This window comes from Mesoplodon bidens (assembly GCF_964165515.1).
Source record: "Mesoplodon bidens genome assembly, chromosome: 3".
Taxonomy (NCBI): Eukaryota; Metazoa; Chordata; class Mammalia; order Artiodactyla; family Ziphiidae; genus Mesoplodon; species Mesoplodon bidens.
Genome location: NC_138178.1, coordinates 24090921 through 24103720, shown reverse-complemented (window position 1 = coordinate 24103720; position 12800 = coordinate 24090921). Strand labels below are relative to the sequence as shown.

General features: G+C 45.5%; 1 protein-coding gene across 2 annotated transcripts in view; it reads right to left on the bottom strand.

Moving 5' to 3' along the window:
- The window catches only part of SFMBT2 (Scm like with four mbt domains 2), a 205810-nt gene that overhangs the window by 168053 nt on the left and 24957 nt on the right, over positions 1-12800 (bottom strand). The window contains exons 3-4 of one of the 2 annotated variants that reach the window (XM_081230116.1): positions 6771-6865; positions 3651-3891 (exon numbers count right to left, since the gene is read on the bottom strand). In XM_081230116.1, the coding sequence (XP_081086242.1) occupies positions 3651-3891; positions 6771-6865 (336 nt within the window). The remainder of the gene's footprint in view (positions 1-3650; positions 3892-6770; positions 6866-12800) is intronic. The other variant, XM_081230117.1, reaches the window with a different exon arrangement.

The window sequence follows — 12800 nt, the reverse complement described above, 5'->3', positions numbered from 1 at the left end:
AATCACAGGGATATTAAATAATCTTATAGTCTCACCTCAGTGGCTGTTTTAATTCAAAGCCAGATGGAATATTATTCAGCAGTTAAAAAGAAGGAAATCGTGTCATAGGCTACCACATGGATGAACCTAGAAGACATTATGCTAAGTGAAATAAGCCAGTCACAGAAGGACAAATATTGCCTGATTCCACTTTTCTGAGACATCGAAAGCAATCAAGCTCCCATAAGCAGAGAACAGAATGGTGGTTGCCAGGGGCTGGGGTCAGGGTGGGAAATGGGTGCTGCTGTTCTGTGTGTATAAAGTTTCATGCAAGACGAAAAGGTTTCTAGAGATCTGACCACAATCAGAGTTAACAATAATGTACCGGACACTTCAACTGTGTAAAGAGGATAAAAAATAAATAAATACAAAGTAGACATGGAAGCACCCTAAGTGTCCGTCGACAGAGGAATGGATAAAGAAGATGTGATACATATACACAATGGAATATTACTCAGCCATTAAAAAGAATGAAATAATGCCCTTTGCAGCAACATGGATGGACCTAGAGATTATCATACTAAGTGAAGTAAGTCAGACAGAGAAAGACAAATATCATATGATATCACTTATATGTGGAATCTGAAAAAAATGATACAAATGAACTTATTTACAAAACAAGACTCACAAACATAGAAAACAAACTTATGGTTACCAAAGGGGAAGGTGAGGGAGGGATAAATTAGTTTGGGATTAACATACACACTACTATATATAAAATAAACAACAAGGACCTATTGTATAGCACAGGGAACTACACTCAATATTCTGTAATAACCTATTAGGGAAAACAATCTGAAAAAGAATATATATATATATATATATATATATATATATATATATATATACACACATACACACACACACACAATCACATACGTATAACTGAATCACTGTGCTGTACACCTGAAACTAACACAATACTGCAAATCAACTATAGTTCAATAAAATTAAAAGAATACAAATAAAGAAATTTTTAAAAATTGAAGTGCCAGGACACAATGCCGGCTGGGCCTAGAGTGAAGGGAAACAGGCAGTACCTGAAGCAGGACAGTGCACAACCTAAACCCACCACTTGAACCAGGTCGGAAGTAACAAACAAAGCCTGATATTAACACCCATTCTCCCATGCTCACCTGAAAAGTCCTCCATGAGGGAGGGAAGACGTAAGGATGCAATCAATCTGGACCCAAATGCTAGGAGAAAGGGACAGGTGCTGCTTGCCAGGTGCCGGAACTGATTCCTTTCCTGAAGGCGTCCCAGACCCCTGGGCCAGCAACATTTTAATGTCTCCACTAGATCACATCATCAGTCAATGGCTGTGTACTGAGATCACACCTGGCACAGGTAATGTGAGCTACGGCTGGGCTCACACAGGGGTGAACTCACAGCGCTGAGCTTCCTGTTCGGCGGGGCAAAAGTTCTCTATTCAAAGAACCACACAACTGAAAGGACAGGTACACCCAGACGCCCATTAGTTGACAAACATAAACAAAACGTGGTCTCCCTACAATGGAATATTATTCAGCCATGAAAAGGAATGAAACCTTGATACTTGCTACAACGTGGATGAGCTAAGGAAAAGCAGTCATTCACTAACGGTTACATATTATATGATTCCACATATGTGAAATGTCCAGAATAAGCAGGTTTACAGAAACAGAAAGTGTGGATCTGTGACTGCCCGGGCCAGGGTGAGGGGAATGGAGAGAGACTGGTAAAGGGTACAGGGTTTCTTTATGGGGGGAAGAACACGTTCTGGAATCAGACATTGATGATGGTCGCACAACTCTGTGACTACAAAAATCACTGAACTGTATACACTTTAAAGGGATGAACTTTATAGTATGTGAATTATATCTCATTTAAAAAAAAAGCTTTGTGGGGGAGACACAGGTGCAAACATGATCAGTGTTAAAGGTTCATGAGGCCTTGGGAGCAAAGACAGGGTCTGACCTCGGTTCCCTGAGGAAGGGCTAGATCAGCTGACAGGCAGAGGAGGAAAGGAGAGGGAGAGGTTCCAGGCAAAGGGGAGGGCAGGTGAAAAGACCTAGCGCAAGAAGGAAAGAAAGGGGACTTCCCTGGTGGCACAGTGGTTAAGAATCCGCCTGCCAATGCAGGGGACACGTGTTCGAGCCCTGGTCTGGAAAGATCCCACATGCCGCGGAGCAACTAAGCCCGTGTGCCACAACTACTGAGCCTGTGCTCTAGAGCCCTCGACCCACAACTACTGAGCCCCCGTGCCACAACTACTGAAGCCCGTGCGCCTAGAGCCCGTGCTCCGGAACAAGAGAAGCCACTGCAATGAGAAGCCTGTGCACCGCAACGAAGAGTAGCCCCCGCTCACTGCAACTAGGGAAAGCCCACACGCAGCAACAAAGACCCAACGCAGCCAAAAATAAATAAAATAAAATAAATAAATATTTAAAAATAGTAAGTAAAGAAAGAAGGGCCTTCTCTCTTCTGAGACAATAAAGGGCCAACACATTCGCTAAGGCCAAGGCAACGGATTCACTCCTTACACACGTCACGTAAATGCAACTCAAACTCCGTGCGTTTGTTATGACACTTCTCTACGTAACTTTACAAATGCTCCAGAAGGGAAAAGCAATTGTGAATAGGATGGACGCAAGGAACCTCGGAGTCAGCTCTAATACTTTATGTGTTGCTTCGAAATAAAAATATCAAGTCAAAGTTAAGATAGGCAGGCAGGTCCTAAGGAGACATTACACCTGCTTGAGAATTAGCATCAGGAGTTTTCAAGTGCGAAGAGGACAGGGTGTTGAGATGCAGTTTTCTGGTAAGGCAGTTTCTCTCACTTACAGGATCGGATGAGTTCCTGATCATCCTAAGAGGCAGCCCATTCTTTTACAGCAGGATTTCTCGAAGCACTATTGGCAGTTTGAGCCCAATTACGTCACCGTCTGGGGGGTTGCTGTGCATTGTAGGATGTGTAGCAACATCCCTGGCCCCTCCCAGCAGACGCCAGCAGCACCCCCCTCCTCCCCTCTCACAACTAAACATGCTTGCAGACCTCACTGGATGTCCCTGGGGGGTAAAATCGCCCCAGTAGAGAACCACCATTTTCCAGCAACTAAATGGATCTAATCTAGACAAGCTTTGGCAATCTCTTTGAGAGTAATGTCATTTCTCCTCATCTGTTTGGTTTTCTACACGTTTCTCACCTTGACAGTCTCCCCACAACAAGACAGATTAAAACCTATTAGAGAAACCTGTTTCTGATGCACTATAGTGCTATTCAGAACATCAAGTCTCTAAAGCAAAAGAAGAGCAAGATAATCCATCAGCAAAGGGAGAACAAGGTCTCCATCACGGGCAACCCTTCAGTCTTCCTTTCCTACCTCCAGAGACCCACCCGAGGATTAGGCTCAAAGGCATAAAGGCCATGGCGGGCTCAACCGTCGGGTTCAGCTCCAACATCTGAAAATGCACCCAGACCCCCCTCACTCCAGCGCCCTCAGGCTAATGCAACTCAAGGAGAGACCCTGAAAGTGCTGGACCTTCCTAGGACATCAGTTATTGAATCTCTACAAGGTTTTCTCTACAAGCATCACGAGTGATGCCTGAGAGCTGGGCCCGCCCGTGCTCACCATCCGGGGGCATTAGGGTCTTATTGTTCTGCGTGCACCACCCTACGGGGTGCAGATCCGCGATCACCACGTCACACCAGAAGTCGGCCCGGCGGTCCTCCCCGTAACCACAGTAGCGCAGAAGCAGCAGCTGCCCGCAGGTGGTGATGACCGTGGCCACCCAGTACGTGTCCGGGTTCTTCTTGTTGGCTACCTCCAATTTCATCCCCGGCTGGAAGTTGCTCTGAATGCTGATCTCAACCTTAAGGAACACAGAAAATCGGTCATTACACTAGACACGTCCATCCAGAAGATTATGTGAACAACTGAAAACACGGCACTTAATATTTCTGTTACCCTAGATCAGCACCATCTAAGAGAAATGTAATGTGAGCCACTGGTGTGACGTTAAATTTTCTAGTGGCCACTTTAAAAAAAAAAAAAGAGAGAGATAAAACAGATGAAATTCATTTTAGTAATGTATTTTATTTAACCGAACAGATCCCAAATAGCATCATTTCAAAAGGGAACCAATATAAAAATATAGTGGTGAGAAATTTTACATTTTTATTTTCCAATGAAGCCTCTGAAATCTGGTGTGTATTCTACACTTACAGCACATCTTGTTACCGAATAGAACTTGGGTCCGTTAGTCAGAGCTGCAGCAAAGCCAGTCTACTGACCGGGCTGTGGTGAAGCAAAGTGCAGGGTTTACTGCAGGGCACCAAGCAAGAGAACGGGCAGCTCATGTTCAAAAGACCCAAACTCCCCAATGGCTTTCAGGGAGGGGTTTCTAAAGGCAAGGTGAGGGGTGTGGGTCACAGGGTGTGTCACCAGCTCACGAATAATTCTCTGACTGGTTGGCGGTGAGGTAACAGGGTGATGTTTCGAGAATCTCAATCATCAACCTTCTGGTTCCAACCAGGCTGGGGTCTACCTGCTGGTGGTCAGCATGCAGTTAACTTCTTCTATCTGGTGGGGTTTCAGTATCTGCAAATCAACTCAAGGATACGGCTCAGGATATTATCTATATAGACCCTGAGGAGGAACTAAGGGCCCCTGAATTTGTGTTATGGCTAAAATATTATTATTTTGTCTTGCTTGACTGCTTTCCTTAGTTTCTGCATTTTCTCCTCTGATTAAATTTGCTCTTTGCAACTCAGGGAAAGCCTTAGGAGGCTGAAGTTTTGGAGGTGGGGACACGGGGGGGGGGGGTCTGTTCTCAGGAAGACCCTACAGGGTCCTACTTGGTTTCAATCTCAATTTGGATGACACACTTTCCAAGTGCTGGATCTAGTGGCTACTGCGTGAACAGTGCAGCCTCAGAAAATGGATTTTCTTTTTTTTTTTTAATGAAGGGTTATCATCTATTAATATTTGCCAGCCCTCCCTGCAAAAGAAAGCTTTCCATCCTGGTGAGTTATAATATTCTAAGGCCAGCACATCGGATGTCCCTGAGTAGCTGCTGCTTAAGAGATGATGGAATTACGAACTGTTCGCCCATGGGTCCTGGGCTACTCTTCCTTTAGGCCTGGCAGACAGGCCTGGGGACATTCTGCATCCACAGTACAGGGCACTATACTGTGCCTCAAAGTGGGGCAGGAGAATGGACTGGATGAAAGAGAACAGGACTGACTCCGTATGCAGAGATACTGAGCACTTCCTGGTACAGAAAAGGAAGGAAAAAGCTGTTGATCTATATCTCATTCCTAAAGCGCCTGGAGAAACCTAACCAAGTCATCCTGGCATCGTAAAAGGCAGATGTTACAATGGCTTTTGCAAAACGGAATCCACACTGTATGCTGGGTGAGTTTTAGTTTTATTATGTTTTAATATTTCACTCTTGGTTTCACTAAATGGCCACAATCCCATTCATAATAAGCCAGCAATTATCACAGTATAAGTGTCAGTATAAAAAGAGAATCGGAATGCGATCCACCCTTAACGAGGTCATGCAAATTTAATAAGGTCTTAAATTCCTTTTCAAAGGAACACTTCACTTCCAAAAAGAATAAAATGTCACCTTAAAATAAAGTGGCTTCTTAATTCAACAAAAGAGCCAGAAGGAAGACCAGGTTGAGAAAGTCCCCCAATTTGTTTATGATACTGAGGCTAAATCTTTGCCTTGGAAAGGCCCAGAGGGGGAAAAAAATGTTTCTCAGTATTAAGTTTTCATTTCCAATAAAGCAATAGTAATACCTAAGAACTTAGGTCCTGGAAACTCAACCTTTTTCTTGCTAATGATATATTACCAAAATCTCATATCTAAGCAAACATCTGGTAAAAACTTAATTTTTAAATTTCCTGGGACTTGCCCTCTGCTTGGCATGCTATCTGCATTGTTCAAAAAACAGTATAGGGGCTTCCCTGGTGGCGCAGTGGTTGAGAGTCCGCCTGCCGTTGCAGGGGACGCGGGTTCGTGCCCCGGTCTGGGAAGATCCCGCATGCCGTGGAGTGGCTGGGCCCGTGAGCTATGGCCGCTGGGCCTGTGCGTCCGGAGCCTGTGCTCCGCAACGGGAGAGGCCACGGCAGTGGGAGGCCCACGTACCACAAAAAAAAAAAAAAAAAAAAAACAGTATAGATGAGGGTGATTTTTTTTTTTGGTTTGATCCAAACATTTCCTGAATATTTATGGTCTTTCCTGTAATTTGACTCATCTGTCCACAAATGGCTCTAACACTTTTAGGTGTCTTTTCAAAAGAAAAATATCAATTCAAACTTAAAATATACAGCCATTACATCTCCTAAGAAGACATTACTCATTGACACCTACTTGCCTAGTTTGCTGGCTTTCTATTTATTCACATCAACCTTACCTGTCTCGGGCTGTGTGCCCCAGACAGCAGAGGACACATCATTCTAATCTGGCTTTTTGAGGCACACAATGAGGTTAAGACCACACACCATTTCTCAGGCTGAGCACCACCCCGGGGCCCAGCCCTGGATTAAAGCAAGGCCCACCTTTCCTGCAGCCCTCTGTGAAAATCAAACTCACTTCCACATCTCCTCTGCATTTCTAAGAAATCTTGGCCAAATTTCTCCTTTCTTCTCATTCCCTTTCTTCCAATAAGTCTGGCATCTTCCTGAAGACACCCTTCCCACCCCCGCAAACAGATCAGAAGGAGAAAGGAGGTCACCCACATGTTTGAACGATGTGTGAGGAGCTGCGCTGGTCCCCGTCTCTTCCAAATACTCTCCCCAGTTAAAGCCGGTTTCCTCCAAGCTTGAGCCTTCTTCTGTCGAAAGACAAAACAAAACAAAACAAAACAAAAAAACACAGAAGCATATCAATACTAGTGTGAAGAATGGAAAGGCATAGGCCTTCCATGTAAATCAGAAAATCCTTCATACAGGAGAGAAACAAATTCAATGTGTAGGAGAATACTGTTGAATTCTTTGCAAAGCTTCTGTTTGCTGATTTTAGAGACAGGTGACTCAAGAAAGATATGGAACCAACCTAAGTGTCTATCAACAGAGGAATGGATAAAGAAGATGTGGTCTATATACGCAATGGAATATGACTCAGCCATGAAAAATAATTAACTCGTGCCATTTGCAGCGACATGGATGGACCTAGAGATTATCATATTAAGTGAAGTAAGTCAGACAAAGACAAATATCATATGATATCATTTACATGTGGAATATAAAAAATAGTACAAATGAACTTGTTTACAAAGCAGAAAGATTCACAGACACAGAAAATAAACTTATGGTTACCAAAGGTGGGGGGAATAAATTAGGAGTATGGGATTAACAGATACATACCACTGTACATAAAATAGATAAACAGCAAGGATTTACTGTATAGCACAGGGAACTATATTCAATATCTTGTAAAAAACTATAATGGAAAAGAATCAGAAAAAAGAATATATATACATATATGTATAAAGAAATCACTTTGCTGTACACCTGAAACTAACACAATATTGTAAATCAACTATACTTCACATAAAAGAAAGAAGGAAAGAAAAGAAAAGAAAGGGAAAAGGGAGGGAGGGAGGGAAACAAGGAAAGGAAGGGAAAAGGAAGGAAGAAAAAAGGGAAGAGAAGGGAAGGGAAGGAAATGAAGGAAAACCCTGAAGAAATTCTGCTCGGACTACCCTGACAGAATCAAGGGTAAGATTAAGGGCTCTTCAGTAAATGAAATGAGATTTGCTTCAAGGCATAGTTGCTGCACGTTAGCCTGTTTGAGATTATCCACTGGAGACACTCCGGTCTTTGAGGAGGTTGGAGGACAAGGTGAAGGAAACCACTGAGCACCAGGTAAGCACCTTGATGTATATACAGTACAACAGCTGGAGATTATAAAGTAATATCATAGATCATTGGGGCTTCAGAAAGCATTGACTCCAAAGTCATTTCAAGGAAAAACACTGAGACCCAGAAGGACCGCTCAGGTGTGTGAGGCGCCCGGCCAGTTAGCCACAGGAACTGAGCGGCTGTCAGACTGACCCCAGGCCCACCCCGTCCAGGGACCCTCTCCTGCCTTCCCCTGAGACAGAACTCTCAGGGCAAGGCACCCAGGTGGAAACCTACAGGACACGCATTTCTCCAAGGACAAGGAACAAGGAGAAATGCAATCAAATGTACGATGTGGCTCTTAAAACCATCACTGTTTTGGAGGAAATCAAGCAATTCCCAAAACATTTCAGACTGTACAGTAAGATATAATCGGTATAGTTGAAAAGCACCAAATATCTCACTTTAAAATATAGATAACATAAATGTGATGTCATAGTTTCCATTGGAAAAAACTGATGAGCCGTAAACATTATTTTAACCTATTTGCAAGGCTGTTGTAAGGAAGGAACACACAGTAGTAAGGGTTGTCCAAACATGCAGGCCATTTAGTGCTTCAAAAGTTAAGACTCTCCTTTCTTTCCATAACACTCAATGGATACTGACGTTCAACTTGTGTATCTTCTATTAGCAAGAGTCCATTTCACTGGCCCAGAAGAAATGCTGTGATCAATCGTGTATCAATGTAGCAGTGGTATAACCCAGTAGGCGGGCCGGGGGAATTAGTGGCTGGGGGTATAAGAAAGACTTCTTGGAGGCTATCACTATCTTTTTTCTCCTAAATATTATAAATTATAAGTGGGAAAAGTTATTTTCTTGTAATACCCTATCTAGTCTCAGGAACTGATAGAAGAGGATAGCCTTTGTAACATCAGAAGATGCTAAGCCAAAAGGCAGTTACCTTAAATGTCGTCTTCTAAAGCCAAGTTGCTAAGAACTTCCACCTCCAACTTTAATAAGGTGGTTTATCATGAAATGCCCGAGAACAGAAAAAGCCACCTGAAGAGAAAACCTTTTCCCTGGAGCTCTTCCAAGATGCAGAGTCACCCCGGGGTTCAGGCCCTCCCATCAGAATCATGCTCCCTGGAAAGAGTCAGCAGGTCCTACAGCCACCAGCTACCAAGGGCTGTGAGGCGGGTTTCCAGCTGCTCAAGGCAGGGAGGCAAACCCAAAGGGAAAGCAAAGCAGTCAGGCTCTAGAAAATGCCTCAGGGGGTCACCCAACAGTTCTGCCCACAATTCTTTTCACCCAAACTGCACTGGGCATCAATGATCAAGTCTGTTTTCTGACGCACTAGCTGGAGGCATGGACGCAGCACCGTTTCCTTGCCAGGGTGGCCTGGTACCGAATCTCTGGGGTAGCTGACTTGTTGCAGTGAAAGTCTGTGCTTCCTTTACACCCTCCGGTCCAGCGGCAGCTCAAACCACGCCTCCTGCAGGCCCTGCAGCTCCAGCCCTGACAGGCACCTCCGTTTCCACCCAGAGACCATAGGCGGTCACAGCAGTGACGAGAACTGGGGGTGTCAGCCCTCCTCTGACTGCTTTACACATGCAGCACCTTATTTAATCCTTCCAAGAACCCTGACAGACGGGCACTCAAGGGACTTACCAGGTCGCACAACTGTCCAGCTACGAAGCAGGGGTCCAACGCAGGTGGCCTGGGGTGGAAGCCGGAACTTCTCCGAGGCACCTTCCCAGGTCAGACAGCCCCACTCCATCACCCCCTTCTCCACCTGGAGGATCCGAGGCGGACCCCGGGGCCAGCTCATCTGTCTCTGTGGTGGTGAGCGTTAATGTGTTCAGGGCCAAGTCAGGCAGCAGGAGGACCCAGGAGGTGGGGGGTGGGCGGGAGGCAGCTGCCACCCCCGGGGAGGAGGACAGAAGGGGCAGGGCTCCTGGGGCCTGACTGCAAAGAAGGAGGCAAGAGCCGGCAGAGGATGTGGCTGTGATGCTCGGCCCTGAGCCGACCGAGGCACTAGGTCCCAGAAGAGCGGTTTTTGGAGAATTCCAGCTGCTGAAAACGGATCGGGCTCCTCCAAATCAGAGACACTCGGGTGGAGACTGAGCCTTTAGGAGCTGCCTGCTGCACTTTGATGAACCTCATCAGGACCGCAAGAGACCTGATGATTCCACCACTTGGAGGCAGTGGTGAGGCGAAGACCAAAGCTCAAACCTCCCAATTGCAACTTTGAGACCCTTCATCAGAGCTCTTGATCCTTCATAAAACTCCCCACCTAGGCTGTTAACAAAAATTTTGTTTCCACCCAATTTTAATTCATTACAAGCTACGTTTCCAGTCTCTTCTCCCCATAAAAGACGCTGTAGCAGCTTTCGTGCTCACTCCAGCATTCACTCCCGTCAATCGAGAAAGGAGAAGGTGGAACCTCCCTGGCAGTCTGGTGGTTAAGACTCCCCACTTCCAGTGCAAGGGGCTCGGGTTCCATCCCTAGTCAGGGACCTAAGATCCCACATGCCAATAAATACATAAACAAATAAGTAAATAAAATCCATAAAAAAAGAAAGACAGGAAAAGGTACCACTGGGACCCACCCCCTCCCCACATGTGAGTCAGTGAGACCAGTGCTCAGGAAAGCCCTGCTGCTCTCTGCCATCAAAACAAACACTTTAAAAAGCAACCAACAGTCAGACCTAGAATGGGATTTTAAAGATTAAAACCTTTATGCCTTTAAAGGTTTATGCCTTTAACTCTAAGTACGCTGTTTTAACAATAAAATCAAACACAAAATTGAGGGTTTTTGGAACCTGTTACATATAACACTTCCTCCTCCACCTGTGCCCTCCCTGAGCAGCTGATTCTCTAAAGACATTTCAAAGAGCAAGAGACAGACATGCCATGTTTATGAGTGGAGGTCTCATAAACCCAGAGCAAATATTTACAGCTGATTCATAAACTTCTTAAACCCATAAACATTTTATCAAGGAAACTCTGACGGCCTTTTTTCTCTGCATCGGAACTGGTCAGAGGCATTTCCCCACGATGTCATGCAAGCAGACCGTGAAAAGCTACTAAGGAAATGTCACAGCTCAGAAGAAGGCAGGAGTGTTCTTTAGCGGCGATCCAATTCTAGAACACAGAGAGCTGTGTATGTGACTGGAATCGTTCATGTTAACTAGAAAAAGAATACTCAAAGTGGGAGTGCCAGCGACTTCACAGTGAAAAATGGAATCAACACAGGACTCATTACCTTTTTTTAAGTCATCAGATCTTGGGTTGCAGAATGTAACAAGCTGAAATAAGACTAATCTTGCAGAGGAGAATATTAAACCTGTCACCAGCACCCAGTCAAGGAATAGAGAATCAGCAGGTTCACAATGAATGAAATCTTACAGGGCACCTTCTTGTGCGCTAGATTTTTTTTTTTTTTAAGTGGATAGAGCAAGGAAGAAGACATTCAATCTTTTGTCATTTTAACTGCTGATAGTCAGTTGGTAGGATCACAAGGTTTAGAAAATGTTTCCACTGTGAGTACATTAAACAGACACAGGGGGGGCTTCCCTGGTGGCGCAGTGGTTGGGAGTCCACCTGCCGATGCGGGGGACGCGGGTTCGTGCCGCGGTCCGGGAGGATCCCACGTGCCGCGGAGCGGCTGGGCCCGTGAGCCATGGCCGCTGGGCCTGCGCGTCCGGAGCCTGTGCTCCACAGCGGGAGAGGCCGCAGCAGTGAGAGGCCCGCGTGCCGCAAAAAAAAAAAAAAAAAAAGACACAGGGTACTGATAAAACTCAGAAAGGACTAGCCAACATCAATCCTAAGTCTGAGTTCACAGCTGCAGGATTACACCTGGGCGGGGGCGGGACAGGGTGGGGGGACAGACACCGGAACACAAGGTCCTCGAGAGTGTCTCAGCCACCCAGACCCCAGAGGGCCAGAGAGACTTTCCAGAAAAAACGAAACACCCCATCTCCTAGCTAGGGGAGGCAACAAGTATTCAAAAGAGACTTTAAAAAGGGGAGGAGGAGAAATATTATTGAGTCACATTGAACTCGTCCCCAGCTGGAAGAGTAAGAGATTCAGATTTTTCTACTAAGAACGTTGACTCCTTTCCTTCCCAAACAGAAGAGCCCATGGGACTCTGGTTAAATACTCCTAGTCCAAAAAAAAAAAAAAAAAAAAAAAAGAATCAAGCCCACATTTCCAGTGTAATTCTTTTACTGGGTGGCTTGCCCCGTCTAAATGTGCAATGCCACTTTATCTGCAGACTTCATCAGCAAATTACATTTAGCTGGCCTAGAAAAAGAATGTCAAGGAATCTACCAATCACTATGTCAGCATACTATTTTGCTTGCTTTTATCACCAGCAAGCAAATTGCAATGGGAGAAACCGAGCACTCCAGGAAGCCAATCCCGGTCCCCTTCCTTCTCTGTGCCCAGTAACGGGGCCGCCCAGGCTGTCTGCCGGCGAGGCCTCGGTGCCCCCCAGGAGGAGGAGGAATTTTACATGCTGCCTATTTCACTGACAGAACGCGAGTGTCAGTCATGGACCCCAACACTCTTTGAGCCTTCCTTAGGCAAAGAGGCAAAAGTGAAAAATAAAAAAGCTGTTCATACAAGTCATTTGTTTTAAGCTGAAGTTTCTAGTGCAGCAAAGCGGACCATCATGCGAGGAATCGCAGCAGCTGGGGGTGAGGGGGCGGACCTCAGCAGCACAAGATGCGCACACCCCCAGGGCAACCACGTTAGACTCCACCCTATGGCCCCCAAAATTTGGCAGAGAAGAGCCAGAGTATAGCTGCTTCTCAGGGAGATGCAGTTGTGTGTCACATGACACATGGGGACCGGAGAGGGACGGGGGACAAGTGGAGGAGAGGACAAGAAGGAATCTGAGGTGTGCCTGGTCCCATAAAGCAT